Source organism: Pelophylax lessonae (genome assembly GCF_965119305.1).
Source record: "Pelophylax lessonae genome assembly, chromosome: 9".
NCBI lineage: Eukaryota > Metazoa > Chordata > Amphibia > Anura > Ranidae > Pelophylax > Pelophylax lessonae.
Genome location: NC_138776.1, coordinates 155,658,501 through 155,680,760, shown reverse-complemented (window position 1 = coordinate 155,680,760; position 22,260 = coordinate 155,658,501). Strand labels below are relative to the sequence as shown.

General features: G+C 42.3%; 1 protein-coding gene across 1 annotated transcript in view; it reads left to right on the top strand.

The window, feature by feature from the left end:
- LOC309563142 (neurotrypsin-like) overlaps positions 1-16,503 on the top strand; it is a 72,517-nt gene extending 56,014 nt beyond the window's left edge. The window contains exons 11-15 of the mRNA XM_082267468.1: positions 863-1,062; positions 4,458-4,536; positions 8,447-8,569; positions 11,798-12,075; positions 15,728-16,503. Coding sequence (XP_082123594.1) covers positions 863-1,062; positions 4,458-4,536; positions 8,447-8,569; positions 11,798-12,075; positions 15,728-16,038 — 991 coding nt within the window. The 3' untranslated portion in view covers positions 16,039-16,503. The remainder of the gene's footprint in view (positions 1-862; positions 1,063-4,457; positions 4,537-8,446; positions 8,570-11,797; positions 12,076-15,727) is intronic.
- Positions 16,504-22,260: the final 5,757 nt, after the last annotated feature.

Genomic DNA, 22,260 nt, shown 5'->3' with positions numbered 1-22,260 from the left:
CTGAGGCTTGCTATAGGCCAGGACCACTTGTTGGATTACTCCCTGCTGTGGAGTCGCCTCTCTATAATTGAAAGCCACAGATGGTGTATGTTTGTTTTAGCTATTTAGTACACTGTGGGGTTAATTTACTGAAACTGGAGAGTGCAAAATCTGGTGAAGCTCAGCATAGAAACCAATCAGCTTTAAATTTTGTTGTCAAAGCTTAAAGCGTGTTCCAGCCTCCCCCTCCAATAATTAAAATTTAGCAGCTGCACATACTGTAGCTGCTGACTTTTAATATTAGGACACTTACCTGTCCTGGAATCCAGTGATGTCGGAACCGCAGCCGATGTTTCCATCGGCTGTTGGGTGCTGCCGCCGCCATTGCCGGTGAGGGAGCCCGGATGTGAAGCCTTGCGGCTTCACGGCCGGGTCCCTGCTGCGCATGTGCGAAGCGCGCTGCGCTCCCTTACTGGCCCGGCAGCAGGGGAAGGAGGAGGGAGGAGAAGGCGCTGAACTTCTGACATACCACGCCGCGGCAAGGTCCAACGGGAGTGAGGGCAGGGTACCTGTCAAAAACAGGTACCCACTCCCCCTCCCCTCAAAAGGTGCCAAATGTGGCACTGGAGAGGGGGAGGAGACAGATAAGTGGAATGTCCACTTTTGGGTGGAACTCCGCTTTAATAGAACAAGCTGAAGTTAGAAGCTGATTGGCTACCATGCACAGCTGGACAAGATTTTGCTCTCTCCATTTTTTAGTAAATCACCCCCAGTGGTATTGTTCTTGCAAACATGGTGCAGCATTAGGTAGATAGCGCAACTGATGAGCAATGTTGTTTCAAGAGCAAAAAGATCTAAAAAAATATATTTTTTTTATATTTAGGGGGCCTGCCAAAGCCAGGACAATGGCTTACTTTGGTGAAGGACTAGGTCCTATTCACCTGGATAATGTAGACTGCAACGGCACAGAGAACACACTGGCAGAATGCAGAAAGCAGGACAGTGGGATCCACAACTGCTGGCACAGCGAGGATGCTGGTGTTATATGTGATTATGCAGAGAAGAAAATCATTGGACTGAAAGGTATAGAATTTTTCATTACACTATTGAGATTTATAGGCCAAGTGCCAAAGATTCTGCTGGTTAATACCTTCAAATGGCTCAAATTCCTAGAACTGATCTGAATTAAGTGAGGAGAAGAAAACCCAATCCCTAAAATTCATAAAGACTGGCACAGACAGATTTTGTGAACCCGTACCCATTTAGAACTTGTACTTGAATTTGGCTCATGCTGCGCCACTTTTAGAATGCACTCGAGACACTTTCGCAAAATCTGTCAGAGCCAGTTTTTCTCTCTGTACGCCAAAAGAGAGTTGATCTTAATTAGCTCCACTTTTAGGCTACTGGTTCGCATCAAAACAGCCTGCAAAATGCCTATGCATTAATGAATCGTTTTTGCTGCGCTTTCGTAGCATTTGTGGTGTGTTTTTTTAAAGGACGTATGACTCAAATGCTGCACTAAAAATGCTTAGCGTGTGCGTTTTTGAGGTGTTTTAGAGGCATTTTTGATTCGGCTCTCATTCATTTCAATATTGAGGAACGTTTTTAGTGCTACAAAAATACGGCAAGCAGGATTTTTTACACTGCAACGGAAGCGTGAACACATACGTAGAATTTAAAGGGAAACGTTTTTCTTGAGCTTTTCAGGCACTTTTTTTTTTAACACAAAAGCGATTTAAAAACTCCTCTGTGTGAAAGAAGTCTAAAGGCCCGTACACACGTACCGATCGTCAGCGAACGATCGGCCGTCTTTTGTCCCTGGGCTGTCGGTGTCTGTTGAAAAGTGCAAAGACAGCACAAGAATTTTGTCCGCCGACTACAGCCGACTGCAGAAGTGATGTCATGTAATGGTTAACTTTCCCTGTGTTTTTTCTTTTTTGAGCATGCCCAGTCTTGCAAATCTGCGGTCTGTCGTCCGAATTCTGTACTGACTGGCGAACATTCGGCCGCTCTGGTGTCGGCATACAAAGATTTTAATGCTTGCAAGACAGACTCTTGTCGGCAGAATGTGCGCTGACGGCTGTCGGAGGCACCATACTAACAAGCGTACAATCGGCAGATCTTTCGTCCGCCGACGTTTGTATGCCGACGATCGGTACGTGTGTACGGGCCTTTACATTTGGTGCATTCAGTGCAACACAATGTAAAAGTGTCACATTCTAGAACTACCTGAATTTGGTGCATGAGTCGCTGTCAGAAACAAAGTTGTCACAAATGCTTCATATATTTGGTGCAATACATTAACAAGAGGGATTAACATCAGAAAAATGGCACAGCAGCTTTATTGACTCCCCCCAATGTTTTCTTTACTTTGAGTGTCATGTAATAGAGGTCACCTAGTTTGAACGTTGAAGATTCAGCATAATAAATCAGAAATTACAGCACTTATCAATGTGCAGTAATACTGGTCCTCATTTATCTATTTTCTATATATTCTATATTTATTTAAATGTCTAAAATAAGAACCGTTTGTTTGGTTCTTTAGTTTAGTAAAACCTGCTATGCAAAATGGCTTTTTAAGATTGAAATGAAGAGTTTTGAATTAAAGCAAGCCAGGTATTTGAGACACATGCAAATGAGGTCATATTGTATATCCCAAACCACAGAGATACTTTCTTCATACACTATATTACCAAAAGTATTGGGACGCCTGCCTTTACACGCACATGAACTTTAATGGCATCCCAGTCTTAGTCTGTAGAGTTCAATATTGAGTTGGCCCACCCTTTGCAGATATAACAGCTTCAACTCTTCTGGGAAGGCTGTCCACAAGGTTTAGGAGTGTGTCTATGGGAATGTTTGACCATTCTTCCACAAGCGCATTTGTGAGGTCAGGCACTGAAGTTGAAGACAAGACCTGGCTCGCAGTCTGCACTCTAATTCATCCCCAAGGTGTTCTATCGGGTTGAGGTCAGGACACTCACTCATTAATGTCTTTATGGTCCTTCCTTTGTGCACCAGTGCCCTGTGAAGGGCCAACCCCAGTCCACCAAAAAAAAAGCTCTATTTGTGGGGAAAAAAAAGGACATCAATTTTGCTCGACCACGCAATTGTCAGTTAAAGTAACACAATGCCGTATCGCAAACAATGGCCTGGTCATTAAGGGGGAAAACCCTCCGGTCCAGATCAGTACAGTTAACCACTTAAGCCCCTGGAAGATTTTACCACCTTCCTGACCAGGGGGTATTTTGCGATTCGGCACTGCGTGACTTTAACGGACAATTTCGCGGTCGTGCGACGCTGTACCTAAACAAATTTGACGTACTTTTTTTCCCACAAATAGAGCTTTCTTTTGGTGGTATTTGATCACCTGTGCGATTTTTTGATCATGCGCTATAATCAAAAAAGTGCGACAATTTTGCAAAAATAACTATTTTTCACATTTTTTTATATGAAATTCCCCCCAAAAAAATTTAAAAATCAAATTTTTTTTAAATTTTTATGCCAATTTGTTTTCTGCTACCTATGTTTGGTAAAAAAAATCACAATAAGCGTATTTTGATTGGTTTGCGCAACAGTTATTGCGTTTACTAACTAAGGGAAAGATTTTTGTCATTTTTGTTGTTTTTTTTTTTTAACGAGTAATGGCGGCGATCTGCGATTTTTTTTTTGCAGTACTATGACATTGCGGCGGACAGATCGGACCCTTGACTGACATTTTTGACACTTTTGGGGGTACCAGTGACATTACTACAGTAATCAGTGCTATACATATGCACTGTTACTGTAAAAATTACACTGGCAGGGAAGGGGTTAACGTTATTAGAGATGCAGTGACTATGTGTGTCCCTCGGGGGGGGGTTCTTACTGTGCAGGGATGTGGCTGTGTGTGTAACAGCACAGATAAATGGTCCTACATAGCAGGACCGTTAGATCAGTGCTTTTACACAGGGAAGAATGACAGGCGGCTTTGTTTACATTAGCCGCCTGCCTTTCTCCCTTCACAGCGGACGATCGCGAGTGACCGGCGGACATCGGGTCCGCCGGTCACACGCACGGAGGTGTCCGTGAACGAGCCGAGGCGGGAGCGGCGCGCGCCCGCCCACTATTGGCTCCCAGGCTAGTGACGTATATATACGTCACTTTGCCTGGCCGGGGCTGACCGCCGCAGTAAGTAGTCATGCGGCGGTCGGCAACCGGTTAATCAGTGCAGTTGTCATTCAAAAACACAATACAAATACACTATAACCCCTTACATCACTTCTGCATTTTTATTCTGTCTTACGAGAATTTTCATAACTTTAGTAAACTCTTCATTTTTGAATATGAGACTAGCATGCAAAAAAAAAAACAGACGATCAATCACCCGATAATCTCATTGTGTGTACAAGGCATAAGAATCCTAAAAATGTTTCATTTTAGATAAAAACAGGAAAGTAATAAGGAGTGTCTTTATCAAATGTCTTTTTATCAATTAGATGCAGAATCTGCCCTATGTGGTATTAGTCTGGTGACTCGACGAAAGAAGAGAATTGTTGGTGGATCCAAATCCGTCAGGTATGTATGAATAGTAATGGGTCTGATTATATTGTTTGTTACAGGATGAGGAAATACCATTCTATCACTCCTCTTGATATCTCTGCCTACTGCCAAAGCGACTGTGTATAAAATCAGTACATGTTAATGTTATTTCTGCCCAGCACTTCTGCCCAGAATACAATTCGTTCTGGATTAGCACCAAACATGGTAAAATGTGAGGAGACCGTAAGACGCTGGTAAAATGAAGATGTGCCGATGGAGTATAATTTTAATTGAAAACATAAAACTTCTCAACATATTTGTATTACAGGATGATAAATAAAGGATTCTTTTATTATAGCCCAAAAGAATTATAAATTTAGCTTTGGACATTGCTCACTTGTTTTTAATTGTCTTGCCGTGTTGTATACTGTATGTCTTCTCTCCTTTTATGGACTAGATTCTAGCAGCGCAGAAGCCAAAAATTCAAGTGTACCAACAGACTTAAAGCAACAGTTTCCTTTGCCAATGTTTACAGAAACCTCTGCCAAGTATAAACCTATAATTAAATTGCTAGTGTATAATCAGTACAGGCGGTCCCCGAGTTACATACATCCGACTTACATACAACTCATACCTACAAACGGAAAGAGGAAATGAGAGGAAATCTACCCCTAGGAAGGAAAATCCACTCCTGTAAGAGTTATCATGGGAAAAAGGGGTCTCCACTGAAGCTTTAACACTAATCTTTGTTTGCACGACAACCCAAAATTGTCAAAAACCAATTGTCATAGGGACAGAAAGTGAAGTGAAATCTTCTGAACAGGGGCACAGACAGCAAACCAAATGTTAGAGGCAGTGCCCTGACAAGATTATTCAGTGCCCGGGGCAAAGTTGCCAAATTGTGCCCCCCTATTTTGTGCGAGCTTATGAGGAGAAGGGGAGAGAGAGTACAGCCTGCACCTCCTTCCGGCTCTTTCCTCCTCTCCTTGCTGCTTCCAGCACTGATAAAAGTGATGCAGCTGTCACTACTCCTGTTAGCCTTACAGTAGAAGGTACTTGCAGTGCCCCCTATCCCTACAATACACACTGCGCCCAGGGCAGACCCCTTCTGTCCACCCCTTGTCCCAGCCCTGGTCACAGGGGTGTTAACCCCTCCCTATGCTATCCAAAAAAAACTTAAAAATATTTTTTTTTGGTTGGAGTTACACTTACAAAATTTACCTGTTCCAACTTGCAAACAAACATTCAACCTGAAAACAAACCTACAGAACCTATCTTGTTTGTAACCTGTATACAAAACATAAGCCTGTCTCCAAAGACTTTTACTCCCCGCATTGAGCATCACTATCTTGCCTCTTGCCCAGCACAGAGTAGCTGAAGCCAGGCTGTCAACTACAGCCTGTCATTCCTCTGGTAGCAATATATAACTGCTCTTTGCATGTCAGTGCCCACTAGAAATGGTTAAAGATGGATGGGAGGGCTTAGCTGTTGACTTTTGACATAGTAAAGCCAAAATGTGCATATCGCTAACAGTTCTGTTTAGTCTTGTTTTGGGGGAAAGGTGGGGAACACATGGCCACAACTCTCCCATTCCAAACATTAGGTGGATCCTGTAATTGTTATATGGCACGCTGTGTGCACACCAAGAACAAAAAAACACTAGGATAATGAAATAACTACATTTCCTATGGAGTGCAGGCTGGATGGAAGTCTCATTGAGACCTGGTGAAACCAATAGTGGCTGCACCTTCTATGTTTTTAAATTTTGCCAAATTTGTTCTAAGTCTGATCAACCATAAGCAGCAAACAACAAGGTTCCATTTTCCTGAAGGCAGATCAGTGAAAGATACTTTCTGATTGGTTGCTTTTCACATTGTTCTGATTAAATACGTCATGAAGATGTTACATACGTTTTTATGCCACAGAGACAAAACCTCTTTTATATTATAAAAAAAACATTTTTTCCTAAAGATATGTTTTAATTGATTTTGGAAAAAGACATAAAAACATTATACAAAGTTACAAAACAAGAAAGCAAGAAACAACAAACACATGGGGGTTGATTTACTAAAACTGGAGAGTGCAAAATCTGGTGCAGCTCTGCATAGTAACCAATCAGCTTCCAGTTTTTTTTTTCAAAGATTAATTGAACAAACTTAACTTAGAAGCTGATTGGCTACCATGCTCAGCTGCACCAGATTCTGAGTGCTCCAGTTTTAGTAAATCCAATCCATGATGCCTCCAATGTCTCACTTGCTCACCGCAAATATGTGGAATTGAAAAACATAGTGAGTAACATAATTTAAAGAACAAACAGTACCTTCATGCAGAATGGAGCAATTCAAAGTTATCACTTAGATCCTGGATCTAGAGATGTCAACATAAGAAGGCTAGACACCCATTTAATCCATAGGCTATCAAAAAGTTTTGGTTTCCTTCTAATTTCAATTGTAAGCTTGTACAGAGGAAAGCTGTCGTTGATCAGTTTAAGCCAAGTGTAAGGTGAACCGTCCCTTTCCAGGATAAGAGTATTGTTTTCATAGCATAAAAACACAGCAGGGCTCAAAGAAAATAAAATCTGGCGCACTAGCAGAAAACAGTCCACAATTAGTATATGGGCTATCAGTACATGGATGGGGGCCTGTGAAAATCCAAGTATGCCCAGGTGCTTGACTCAGTGGCTGCCACTAATTGAAGAGCTAGAAGGAACTCTGTATGTGGATAAATGAGAAGCAGTGCCTTCTAATGCCTCGTACACACGCAACGATTATTGGCCGACCGATCGGCCGTCTTTTGTCCAGTGTTGTTGTGTTGGTTGAAATGTGCTCTAGACTGCACACAAATTTTCTCGGCCAACAAAAACCAACTTCAGAAGTGATGTCATGTTCTGGTTTACTTTCCGTGTGTTTTTCTTCTCTGAGCATGCCCAGTCTTGCTCATCAGATTTTTGTCTGCCGAAATCTGTACTGACTGACGGAAAATCGGCCGTTCTGTTGACGGCCAACAAAAATTTTATAGCATGCACACCAGATTTTGTTCGGCCGAAAAGTCGAAGTCGGTTGTCGGAAGCATCATACTAACAAGCCAACAATCGGCCGATCGGACGTTGGCTGAAAATTCACGGCCAACAATCGTTGCGTGTGTACGAGGCATAAGTGTAGCATAACAGTAATGGCTTTATTAAACAACAAAATGGCAACTCACAACAGTAAGAAGGAAAAGCACTCATCTAGGTTGCTCTGAATCCACCACAGCAGGACCAGACCAGCTTACCGCAGCGGTGTTACCTAGATGAATGATTGTCCTTCTTATTGTTGAAAGTTGCCACTTTGTTGTTTAATAAGCCAGTACTTCTATCCTACTTCTCATTCGTAACAAAGATTTAACATGCTTGGATGTGGTTAGTTTTCTAAAAACACCCAGTTGACAATTTTTAGGATGTAGTATATTGGGTAAACCCAGGACCATGGAAATAAAGGAGGTAACTTCAGATCAGAATGTTTGGACTATAGGAGAGGAGCAAAAGCAATGCATGAGGTAAGCCACAGCCCCTAAAACAATCATATGTGAGTGTATGCCCATTTTATATAACCTAACAGGCGTGAGATGGCTATGATTAAATATTCTATCCCTTGGAGAGATTGCTGAGTTTTTGTAGGCACTACAGAACTCAGACCAGTCAGAATCAGTAAGTTGTATATCTAGAGAGGACCAGCGGGCTTGGGCAGTAGCGAATCTAGGGTTAGAGTCAGCCATCAGAGTGGAGCTCAACCTAATGAAAAAGTCTTAGTATTAATATTCGCCTTCACTAAGGTTTTAGGTCATAGTGGGTTAGGTGCATGGGTATAGCACACCCTTGCTGTTGTTTCACTATTAGTATTATTATGATTTACAATAAAAAGACAGTCAATTTATTTAATATTTGTGTTGTGATTTCTTCCCATAGGGGGGTTTGGCCATGGCAAGCTTCTCTTAGACTTAAAGGATTTCACACAGAAACACGTTTACTATGTGGAGCAACACTGATCAGCAGTTGCTGGGCCTTAACAGCTGCTCACTGCTTTAAAAGGTTAGTAGAAAGCAGGGGACCCACAGACACAACACAAAATGTGCCATCTAATACAAAAGCAAAGTACATCTGATCAGTGCTTTAAGTGGGCCGGTATGCACTGGTACTCAGTACCGCCACTTCCAAATATGGCTCTTCTCTGTGCGCCTTAGCGTACCAGTACACTCATTTTGGACATCTGCGCCCTCAATTGCCCCCCCCCCCAAGAATATTTCCCACTCCAGAGCCAGATCAGTCACCACCAGTGAGTTCCCCTGCTCCGGAGTCCCAGTCCAGGCCAGGGGGGTGCTCTGTGGGGACCCTGATGTGGGGTGGGGGGCGACAAAATTTATAGGCTGTAATAGAGTACCGGCACCTCTTTTGGGCCACTTAAAGCACTGCATCTGATACAAAAAATATATGATGTTTCCCTGTTTAGAGAACAACCTGCATTTGTTTCACACGGTTCCAAAGCAAAAGGATACCCTGCCAAATGGGAACTTTGAGTGGCCCAAATTGAAATGCTGAACACCAGGATTGCCAGTTATCTGAAATAACTCCTAAATTACTTGACATAGCCTCTAGTTCCTAACCACAGGAAAACCACAAGTGCCTGCCGAGAAACCACCATTAGATTGTTGGTTTTGTTCCCTTTGTTCTTTGAGGTTCTCCGTCTATGAAGAGTTTTAGATTTGGCCTCCAAACACACCTGTTCAGCCTCATTTAGGTCTGTGGATAATTTTGTTCCTCAGTAGCTGAAAAATTGTTGAAGAAGTTGAGTGCCCAAATGCAAAAGCATTATACATATTTTATGTTGTATTTCAGAGCCGTGTATTCGCTTGCTGAGTGCTCTTCCTAAAAGTCTGAAGTCTTATACACTAAAATATGTGAAAAATGTAAATACACTTAAATAAATATGAATGTATCCATCCCTTTCTTTTTTAAATACATTTTGCTAGTCTCTTTTACTTCCCATGGTTTATGGAGTGAAGCTCTATTGTGTATTCGCAGCCTCTTCATATGTAGTACAGCAATGAGGCCCCAGTGGGGAATTGACAAGATATTACGATGCACAGTACTGCAGAATACAGAACCTCACAGCACCTCTAAAGGATACCTTTTTGACAAATGCTACAATCATTAGATGGCCAGTGTGAGTCTCATTATGGTAGTCTTGTGTTTAAAAGAATCACAGGTTAGTTTTATAATTAGTAGACGAAGTTCAGTAGTTTATTGGAGGAAAAGTTAGAACATGACAACAGAGCTCAGTGCAGTTGACTGTCGCTGTTCGTAATGATACCCAGTTTAGCAAGTACTTGATTAAAAGTGTTTAATTTATATACAGTATATCTAGTGGAGGATCTGACTATAATGTTTAGAATGGGTGTCTAGATCACAAGATATTCATTTTACACAAGCAGATCCTTCCCTTGCTCGATACAACACCCTCAGCTTACTGATTGGGCAGTGAAGGAGCAGAAATACACTGATAAGCAAGTTCAGTGTGTTACACTGACAGCATTTGTGCACTGTAGCACTATCTGCAGTGGTGTATTTTGGTTTTGTGCTGCCCTAGGCAAGACTAAAATTGGGCGCCCCCCTCCTATTTAAATTTGCCCACCCCTTCCTGTTTAACGGATGCAACGCCCTCCAAAATCGAAGGACTACAAGTCCCAGCAAGAACCACTGAGATCTCATGAGAGGGGGGTGGGATAGAGGGGGGGTGGTGAATGAGAGGGGGTGGGATAGAGAGGGGGGGTGGGTGAGAGGATGTGGGATAGAGAGAGGGGGATGGGTAAGAGAGGGGGATGAGAGAGAGAGAGAGAGAGAGAGAGGGGGGATGAGAGAGAGAGCAGGGGGGAGAGAGTGGGTGGGGGGGTGGGAGACCCCTAGCCCTGCATGCCGTCCCTCCTGTTCCCCCCTGTCTATGAGTAGGTGTATGTGACTCCTTTGAGAAGGAGTGCAGGCTCTTGGAGGCACCAGGGATGCTGCAACCACTGCTCCTTAGGACAGGGTAGTGCCGTGGCAGTGGAGGTCTTTTCCCTCGCAGGCTCTCAGTTCTAGCCATCTTCCAGGGCCGGCCGTCTTCCCACTCACTGTGTGAAGACACCGCAGCTCAGCAGCAGCAGCTGCTGTCGGCGGTGGATTGGTGGATTTTGCTTTGTTGCCCTGCATCCCACTGTCACCGGACCGGCAGGACTCTTTGGGCCCCACGAGCACTAGGTGTGTAGGAGGAGGAAGTTGAAATCCTCCTCCATTTAGAATCATGGCCAGGGCCAGGGAGTCACGGCCGTGACTTTACTGTTTGCTAGATGCCAGCCGGCTCTAGCAAACAGTGGCCAATAGACTTTCAGGTGGAGGTGGGGGCAGCTATTTTGCTGCCGCCCTGCAAAGTGCCACTCTAGGCCTGGGCCTTGTTGGCCTAGGCCAAAATACAGCACTGACTATCTGATTGGCTCTATTCTGGCACATTCTTTCCTAAAATCAGGCGATCTTTGCAGGGAATTACAGGAAGCTGGTATAAGGACAAATTTAAAGTTGAACTCCAGGAATTGTAAACACTTTCTCTTGCAGGAGGGCTGGGGCTCCCCCATGCTCCATGGCCTAAGGTCACAATGTCATTAAGACAGATGAAGGGCACCAGGGGACAGTCTACTACTCTTCCCTAGACTAAACAAGCAGTTAACCTTTGCAGTGAAGGCTCAAAAGTTTCAGATTTCCCAGAGTTGGGCATTGAGTACTAATACTAGTTGCACATAATGATTGTAATGATATCTTATGGATATATAACTGCATCTTTTTATGTTTTATGTCTGTCTGGAGTTCATTTTAAATCAATTAAAATTTAATATTTTTTTTTAAAGAACAGCACAAGCCAGAAAACGGGATTAGCTCTATTCAAACACATTAAACGAGAAATTGTTACTTTGCCCATTCAGGACCATCTGTCAAAACCTTCTGATAGCCCACCCCCAGCAAGATATATTGACTAAAAGGCAATCTCTAGGTCTGAACACAGTCATGTAATTTGGAGACATGATATCATCCAACCAAGTAAGCTCTGATACCATCAGAAACCAGAGTGGTGGTGTACTTCCTGCATCAGGAAAGGGGCCAGGAGGTGACTTGATATACAGGAGCTTAAGATCATAGAACATTTTCTGACCCCTAGCTATGTTTATCAGGCACACAGTCCATGAAGCCGTATGTGTATTCTGTTATGAATTTATGATTTCTTGAATCCCTCAGGTTTGGAGAGAAGCCACACAGATATTCCCTCAGAGTAGGTGATTACCATACTGGTGTCGAAGATGACTTTGAAAGAGAACTTCCTATACAGAGGATTGCAGTACACAAGAAGTATCATTCTGGCAGCAATGACAATGATATTGCATTGGTGAGAGTGCAGGGAAAGGAACACCAGTGTCTGGCCTTCAGTGAACATGTTCTACCCATCTGTTTGCCTGAGAGGAAGGAGAAGGCAGCGTATCAGAAGCCATGCTTTATCTCTGGATGGGGGGACACAGGTAAATTTGTCATAATGTCAAAGCAGAACTCCAATCAAGCAACTGTCCGCATAGTTTGTAAACTGATTAACCTGCCATTTTATTTTTAGTCTTAAGCCTAGTACACAAAGATCAGAAAATTGCACAGAAAATACCGCTTTCTTTCGACTATCTGATCGTTAGTACACAGCTTTCGAGAGCTGATCACGACAGTTCATCCAAAATTATATGAAGGGACAAACATGAACATTTTTCTTGGACGATACCAGATCGTACGATTTTCGTTTAATCAGTACAGTTTTCATCCAAAAATACAAGACAAATACATTGCCTTACATTACATCACTTCTGAAGTTGTATTCTGTCATACGAAAATTTTCGTAAATTAAGTAACCCCTTCATTTTCGATATGGAGACTAGCATGCAAACAAAATGGACAATCGTTCATCCTATATTCACATTGTGTGTATAACCCTTTATTTAGGCATGTTTGTGGTTCACACACCTCTAACACATTGCATGGTCAGCGGAGGGACAACAAAAAGCTTCCTTCTGAAGCTTTTTGTGGCACCAATCTGCTTACTATATTAGGGTTGCAAAGAGACCATAACAGATTACTATAATCTGATTTATAAAGTGATCTATTGCTTCAGGGGGAGACAAGCCAAAGCTGCTTCAGCTATATTGTAGTACCCAGATTCATAGGAAGTGCTGTGATGTCACATCACTTGCTCTTTTTTTTTTTTTTTATTGAAAAAACGAGTTTATTCGTGGTATATAAAACAAAGGAGCACATAAAGGGTACATCGTTACATATTACACATGAGTACATCTATAACGAAAGGGGACAAAACTGTATGGCATAACTGTCGAGAACGTGGTAAAAGCTGAGATAAATACGTGGAGAAGAAATGATGTGATCACAGGGAAAACATAATAGTCGGGGGGGAATGTCCCATCCATCCGATCAATAGCAACAGTGGGGCTAAGGCTATAATCGCCTCACCCAGGTTCCTGATCGCTACAGGTCTGTGAGAGTTACAACCATCTATTCCAGACCCTGTCAAATTTGGCAGAACACCCTCTATACCTATACAGCCTTTTATAACGAAGGGTAGAGTTTACTCCCACTATCCATTCTTTTACGGTAGGGGTATGGGCTTGTAGCCATGATTTAGCTATGAGTTTAGGTGCACTAAAAAGAGTCTCTTGTAGGAAAATGGCAAAAAATGTATCTATGTCAGCATCAGGTAATAGTCTAAGGACACAGGACCTAAGGTACAGCTGTAGCGGGGAGCCCATATGGTCATGCAGGAATCTTATGATTTGTATCCAGTAGGATTGGATTTCCAGGCAGGTCCAGATAAGATGTACAAAAGTGCGCAATTGCATTGGACACCTAGGACAGTGGGAGCCGAAGTTCGGACGGGGTCAAATAGGCCTTGTACACAGCCTTGTATACAGAGTTGGGTCATACGATTTGAGAGTTTAGGTGAAGCTATCTTGGGGCTGTCTAAGATATCATCCCACTCCGACTCATCTAGGGGGCCTGTGTCAGGTAGCCATCGAGATTGTAGTCTCTCTACTGTCTGGGTATCATCGGTATTGCGCAATTCGGTGTACAATGCAGATATCAGTTTAACGTGGGTGTCACCCAACACTATATCCAGTAGAGGTATGTCACAGAGAGAGGGAATACGGACAGAAAATTGGGTCAGTGGTGCATGTCTCAGCTGCAGATACCTAAAAAGCATATGCGAGGGGAGATTGAATTCTTCTTTCAGTGATTGAAATGTTTTTACACCCGTCGCACATAACACTTGACCTAAGTATAGTAGACCCCTATCCACCCACATGTTACTGTCTGGGACAGAGATCAACTCCCCCAGGCATGGGTTGTGCCACTGAGGAGTACGAGTATGGATGTGGGTGGCTTTCAGTTTTTGAGGGCCATGTCCCAAATCTGTCTGGTGCAGTAGCAGCCTGTCCCGAGCGGTAGTCAATGGCATTTGTCCCCGTCTCCATAAAAGTACCTGCATAGGGGTATAAGCTGTTTGGTGTGGCCTCTTATAAACAAGTGTTTGGTAGCAGAGTGCCTCCAGTTTGTGAAAATAGTAAAAATGGGAGATTTGGGATGCTATGTAGTATGATTGAAAGTCCGGCAACGCCACCCCACCAAGTGTGGTCAGATTTTTCAGAGTAGCCCAGGGCAACTTGTGACGCTTATGGCTCCACACAAAGGAATTCAGAATATTGTCAATGATTTTAAATAGTTTAAGAGGAATTGGGATGGGGGATTGCCAGAACACATAAAGAAGTTTGGGTAAGAGAACAATTTTAATGAGGTTTACTCTGCCCATGATCCCGAGGGGGAGCCGTGCCCAAGTCTGTGTTCGCTGCTTTAGAAGGGTAATAACTGGTTCTATGTTGTCCATAATATATTCTGAGGGCGTTCTCGTGACCGTGATTCCCAGGTACCGTATTGCTCCGACTCTCTGCAGCGGGAGAGAGTCCGGGACACAAGTGGGAGGGGAGGGGGGGGGGGTATCTGAGATTTGGACGAGTTTATTTTCAAACCGGAAAATGAGAACTAAATTCTTCTATAGCTTGCAGAGCACTTACATCACTTGCTCTTTTAACACATTGCAGAAGCAATAATCTGTGCGCCCACAGCTACAGGGCACTCTTTTGGCGTGACCTATAGCAGAATCGCCCTAGATCCCAGCTCTCACTTGGCAGCTATCAGTTCCAGCATTAAGCTGGCCATACACTAAGTGAATTTCTTTCCTGCAACCATGGGTTGCAAGAAAGAACTTTGCTTGATTCCCCCATCAAAACAGATAGTATTGAGGCGGAAATCCCTCCTGCCTGGCCATTGTCTTCTCCCGGAGGGAGGGCAGGGGAGGCCACCCCCACTGGGAGAAGACAGTGAATATCACTATCGGCTATCGCAGCTGCTAGCAATAATTGCAAGAGAATCCAGCAGGCTGGTTGTACCCAAGTTGATTGATCTTGGTACATTCAGCCTGCTCATTAACGGTTGGAATCTTTGTCAGTTCCTGCTGAACCGGCTGAGATTCGAACCGTGCATGGCCAGCCTTAAACCCCATTGGCATCTACAGCTGCTGATTCCTGGCGCTGTTTGAAATGGTGTATAGCAGCATAGCCTAAGGCCCTAGTTAGGGCTTTATTTTTCAGTCACAGTACATAGCATATAGGATTTGTTTATTAAAATAAAGCAAAACAAACTTTATTAAAGGGTCAACAAACATTGCAGTTTTTGGTTCATGATAGTGAGTCCTTCCATTTGATACCATTTGATTTAATTTATGACACCCTAGGGACACTATGGTCAAGATCTCTGAACTTAAGTTTCTTGATCTGAATACCTACTGTAGTCTCTATGTTATGTTCTGTAGAATACAGCGGGAGTAGTTGCAACACAAAAAGGTTAGATGGGAGCAGCCAAAATCTTCAAGAAGGATAGCCTGGACAGACAGGAATTTTGGCAGAGAGTATCCAAAAAATAAATAAACCCAGGACTGACTCAACCTTTAATTCTAGATAAACTTTCACATTCATATTTCATTTTGCATTACACAAATGTTGCCTAAATAACTTTCTTCTTTATATCTTTTCAGCCTAACCAGATTTGTACTTTTTTTTACCACAGGAACGTCCTACTCCAAGACGCTTCTTCAAGGTGCCATTCCAATACTTCCCAAGGAGTCCTGTGTTTTACGCTACAAGGGAAAATTTACAAATCGTATGATCTGTGCTGGAAATCTCTCTGAAGACAATCGGGTAGACAGCTGCCAGGGGGACAGTGGAGGCCCACTCATGTGCCAAAACACAAATGGTCATTGGGTCATTGTAGGGATAACATCCTGGGGTTATGGGTGTGGACGAAAGGGCTATCCTGGAGTGTACACAAAGGTAAGCAGGTTCACTCCCTGGATCAGAAGGGTTACAAAACTGAAATGAATAAAGGACACTTTTTATTTATTGTGATCAGTGCAATCCATGTTAGATACTCAGAAATTCATCATGAGTCTCATCATAGAGCAATACTTGTCCGCAACATGCCTTAAATTTCATTTGTGGGTCTTTACCATGTAAAAAGACAAAGCTGTGAAATGTCTTCCATGTTGTGCCTATGTTGTAAGAATGTATGACTTCTCTTCTTGCTTTATGATTGAACAAATTAGTACATGAACTGTTCGGTAAACGGACAAAGAAACACTATTCCAGGGTCCTTCAGGTCAGTGGGCATTTCATGTGCCACGAAAGTCAGAAGGTGCCAGAGCATTGACTTTAGTTGTTTGATGTACTAGGTGGGAAACTTTAAAAAAAGTTAAAAATGTGAACAAACCTAAGACTTTACCTCTGCCCTAACATTTAGCTATGCTTAAAGTGATTGTAAAAGGGAAAAAATGTGTTTTTAAAAACATTTCCAATTTACCTGCAACCTCGATTCTCCTCTTCTCAATTCCCCCACCGGCGCTCCTGGCTCCTCCACCCGGCTTAGTGTCTCAATAGTAGGCCACTTGCTAAGGGGAGAACTCGTGCTGGCTCGATCCCGAGCTGCGCTGTGTGTGTCCATTAACACACAGAGCTGCTTGGCCCTGCCCCTTCCTTATTGGATGGGGTCAATATCAGCAGGAGCAAATGGCTCCTGCTGCTGCCTCTGAGCCAGTGAGGAGAGGGAGTGAGAGTAGTGATGCAGCTCTCGGGCACAGTGCTAAATTGGGATCAGACTCAGGTAACTATAAGGGGGCCTGGGGGGAGTTGCACCTGAAGGTTTTTTTTTTTTAGCTTAATGCATAGAATGCATTAAGGTAAAAAACATTCTGCCTTTATTACCACTTTAACCCGTTTAACATGTTACAAGCTCTACAACTATGCAGGATTGTCATTTGGCTTTCTGAAACATAAAAAAGGAAACAAACTACCACATGTCTGTACATACTGTATGTACATCTGTCAGGTTTTACCCATTATATGTTGAAAATGGATATGGCTCCCAATTAGTGTCCTTAACAAAAAAGTTAACTCCACTTGTCCAGGCAGTATTCATTACAATCCTGAACAGGGCATTAGTACATGAACATAAATAATATAACATATTTTTTATTTTATAGATTAGGAATGTGGTCCAATTACTTCAAAATACTTTAGATTGGTTTCTGTTTTCTCTCATTATAAATTTGTGTTATGCTTTACCCCTGCCCTTGACCCAAGATCACCTTTAGCCCAAGTTGAAATACTGAGCTCTTATCCTGCGTGTACAGTTTGTCTCAGTACTACCTTCTGGTAAACAATGTTGCTTGTAACAGGTACAGAGCTTGTGTAATATTTGAACAAGACCATGTAATGTAATGTACAAGTTGCATTTTAATTGAAACCTGAAGTCTGGGAATGAGAGAAAAACTCTATCCTTGCAGCGGAACCCCCAAACTGGCCCTGCACTGCAACGGTCAATTGTTTGTTTAGTCTTGGGGTGCATAGATAAAGATGTATCACTTACCTGAATTTTGGCTCTGGGCAGCTTTCTCAATCTTTACAACCTGACCCCCGTAGCGTCCCCTCTAAGAAGCTTTGGGTCACGGTTGTATGCTTGCTTCCTCATGTACACACTCAAGTTTATAGCCTTGGACCGAGCGCGATTAAACAGAGGGGTCGCCCAATATCTGGAGCCTGCTAACAGCTCTGGAGCCTTCCAGAGCCAGGAATAGGGTAAGTAATGCACCTTAATCATGCACCCCTAAACTAAAGGAGTGTTTAATCCTTGCAGTGCATGGAGAGGCCCATTGCAAGTGTAGAGTTTGTCTCATTTCGGGAGTTCAGCTTTAAGCTTTGACAATAGTTATTCATTATTATATTTCTCTCTCAAGTACTTAAAGATTGGATGTGGGGTAAACTTGTTTCTGCTTTTCAGTTCCTGAAAAGAGAGTGTTGTACTATGGAAGAGCAAACTTCAGAGGGCATTATGTTACCACAATAACATTTTCTTGGTTTTAAAATATTAAAGGACAGTGAGATTGAAAAATCAGGCTCACTTCTGCATAGAAAGTAATTAGCTTCCAGGTTTAATTGCCAAAGCCTAAAGTGTTACTAAACTCACAACAGTAAAATCAGTCTGTATATGCAGTAAAGCATGCTTGTTATACTCACTGTGGAACCTGAGGGGTTAATCCGCTGCATTGTGTATAAAGGCTGTGTGATCCTGTCTCTCTGATCCTACTCTTCTTTAACTGACTCCAACTCATCTCCTGATAGAACAGACCATTAGGAGTCAGGCTGCATGTGATCAGCACAGGGCCAATCAGCAATGTCCAGACAGAGGATCAGGGGAGAATGAAAAGTCCTCCTACAAGCTTTACTAGGAACTGATACAAGTCACAAGGCTGCTATATACTGCTGATGAGCAAAGGTATTTAGCAGTTTATATATATATAGAAAATAGGAGTAAGTATAAAACCACCCACTCAACCCAGCGCTAATATAAAATAGAAAATCTAAATACAAAGCAGCCGCTATAAATTCAATTGATAACAAAAGGTGTATAATGAGAATCGGAAGGAGGCTCACACACACTAGCAGCGCTAATTAAAATAACTTGTATATAGAAACAATGAATCAAAAAATTATTCTCTGCAAATAAGTGTCCATTCAAGGTGATATCCGCAAATGCTGAAGGATAAAGTTCTTATATTGAATAGGATCCTGGAGTGCAAGCCCGTGAACCCTCAGTGTCACTTCCTGTTTAGATGGACCACCGTCACCACACCTCAACAAAAAAACGTGCCCCCCTAGGTAGTAAAAACTCACCACAGGATGGGAACAGAAACGCCTTGTATGGGGTATAATTCCACAATGTGGTACACGAATTCCAGGTAAACACTCTCCGGATTGCCCAAACTCTGATATCAAATCAGGATTTCAATTCAGCATAAACTGCACCAGACACCTCAGAACATGTATGGGAAAAGAAAGGGGGAGGACCCATAGTGTGATTCCATAAACAACACTTTATTAGAATTCCCAATCCCCCATATAGGATACACTCACAATGTTAAAATTGAATAGTAGCATGTAGAATAAATGTGGAGTCCGTCGTGTGCTGGTAAACTCACCGCTATCTGTTTAGGGAAAGCCAGAGCTGGCTTTCCCTAAACAGATAGCGGTGAGTTTACCAGCACACGACGGACTCCACATTTATTCTACATGCTACTATTCAATTTTAACATTGTGAGTGTATCCTATATGGGGGATTGGGAATTCTAATAAAGTGTTGTTTATGGAATCACACTATGGGTCCTCCCCCTTTCTTTTCCCATACATGTTCTGAGGTGTCTGGTGCAGTTTATGCTGAATTGAAATCCTGATTTGATATCAGAGTTTGGGCAATCCGGAGAGTGTTTACCTGGAATTCGTGTACCACATTGTGGAATTATACCCCATACAAGGCGTTTCTGTTCCCATCCTGTGGTGAGTTTTTACTACCTAGGGGGGCACGTTTTTTTGTTGAGGTGTGGTGACGGTGGTCCATCTAAACAGGAAGTGACACTGAGGGTTCACGGGCTTGCACTCCAGGATCCTATTCAATATAAGAACTTTATCCTTCAGCATTTGCGGATATCACCTTGAATGGACATTTATTTGCAGAGAATAATTTTTTGATTCATTGTTTCTATATACAAGTTATTTTAATTAGCGCTGCTAGTGTGTGTGAGCCTCCTTCCGATTCTCATTATACACCTTTTGTTATTAGTTTATATATATATTTTTTAAATTGCATTTCGAGTTCTGGTTACTGACCGAACAGATGTAGTGAATGCAGGGTCCTGGGTTTATTAACAGTTTAATTGAACAAACTGAGGTTATAAGCTGATTGGTTTCTGTGCAGATGTGAGCCTGATTTTTTACTCTCTAGCTTTAGTAAATAAACCTCAGTGTGTTTCAAAACAGAATGGAACTAACTATTGTAAATATTTTAATGTGACAAAGATCCCATAACCAAAGTTGCTAGAAATGTCACTGTATCATTTCTGATCATAAAAATTGTGCTTCTCTTTTATTAAATAAGGAATTTCTGCTTGCCTCATCAAGAACCTTTTTATTTATGAGTTTGATTGGGGTTCCCTGAGGACAGCTGAATTTAAGAATGGATCTATTGAAATGTTGACGTGTGACGTCAGAATATACCAGGGTTACAGTAAGCTTACACAGCTGAGTATGAAATCATCTTGACCTCATTTGGGGCAGTCAAGTACTGTACTGTATGTCATTATCCATAAATACTTGAGATAACAAATAAGATCATGGGACCATATATAGAAGGCAAAAAGCAACTAAAAGTCTGGGGTCCTGGAGACACACGGAGTAAGAAATACCATTACTGACCAACTGTATACACTTTAAAGATACAGTGAATATACAATTTTGAACAATTTACATACTTTTTTTCCTCCTCTTAAACAAACAAATTTTACTATTAGGTTTAAAAGAATTGTTTCTTAGTTATTAGGGGACCTTGATCAGTTATCGTACTTGGGCCCGTCACTATTATTTACAGTGAAATATAACTTTTAAAGTGAACCTATGCCCAAAGAAGGAGCAGTACAACATTTACATATTCTGAACAAGCAGTAAAAGATTATTAAAGGCATAGTCCACCTTTGGGATCATGGCTCATGTTGCACTCATGTAGTAACCCCCATAGTGTAACATAAAACATAGTCGCATTCCCCAATCGCTGCCCCCCAACCAACCCATCCCTCATGCTCTGCCTGCACAGCCATGTAATCCAATCACAGATCCTTTGTAAATGGGAAAACTACACGTCCCATCTGCCAAAGGGGCTGAGGGGCTTAGATCACACTGGCAATGATTGGTACTGCCATTGTAGTCTAGTATTTACTTCTTCTAGCCCCATAACAGAAGGTCCATATTGACCTGGGACTGGGATTTAAACAATGCAGAAGCCTGTGCATTGCCATGGTTGCCAGGAGCATATCCATGGTGGTTGTCATGCTCTTCAAGATTTGCAAAATTCTAAAAAATGTATTTTATTTATTATAATATTTTATTTTATTAAAGTGGATGCATTTATTAAATTTTGGTAAAAGGTGGACTATGTTTTGGAGACATCATATGCCTTCAAAATTCATAACAGACACTGAAATCTCAGCTCTTTTTTTATAGAGATCCGCTCTTGGCTGTATCCAGCCCTCTAATGTAAGGGCCTGAGACTGCTGCTGGACACTGCCATCTTGCTTTTGATGTCATTAGTCTCAGCAGACTTAGAGCTGTCACTCAAATGACACTCTATAGCACTGATGGCGAACCTTGGCACCCCAGATGTTTTGGTACATTTCCCATGACACTCAACTACCCTGCAGATTGCAGGAGCATCATAGGAAATGTAGTTTCAAAACATCTGGGGTGCCAAGGTTCGCCATCACTGCTCTATAGTATCCTCTTGTGGTCTCCTCATAGCTTCATAAAAGGTTATGTGGATAGATGAAGGGAGTGGTGGAGGAGCTGCTCCAGCACAGAGAATATTTAGACTCGAGGAAAAGGCTATGACGTGCAGGGATGGAGGTAGCCGTGCGAGTGAAATGACTTTTACTTTACTAACAAGTTCAAAGGCACATTGCAAGTGAATAAACTTTTTTTTATGGAAAGACAAAAAAAAAAAAAACACTGCAAGTAAGCATTTAAAATGATTGATTTTTCAATGCTTTGCTCTGCACTTTTATGGTTTGGTGATAGGGTCTCTTTAAAGTAGACTGGTTCTACACATTCAGGGCATAATAACAGGGTTGATATGAACACGTGCCTACTTTGCATGCTATGCCCTGGTGTCCCATTCATCTGCTGGAGCCCCACCCACACCAGTTTGCTATGTAAGGTGTGAACTAACATTGTAGAATATGTAGGCATAAGGACACACCCTATGTGACAATGCCAAAGCCAGGCAATTGGTCATGCAGACAGTGTTGTTTGAAAGAAGGAGAGAATCACCATGGCCTCCATACCTGGAAAGTGCCATGTTTTTCTTTGGCAGGCAAACGGGGCAGCTGGAGAGCAAGTGGAAGTTAAGTATGAGCCTCTTACCCACCCCTGCTGTAAAGAAAACCTATTACTTGGCCCTGAGGGGGCCAAGTACAGGTTTACTTTAAGCAGGCACCATATACACTT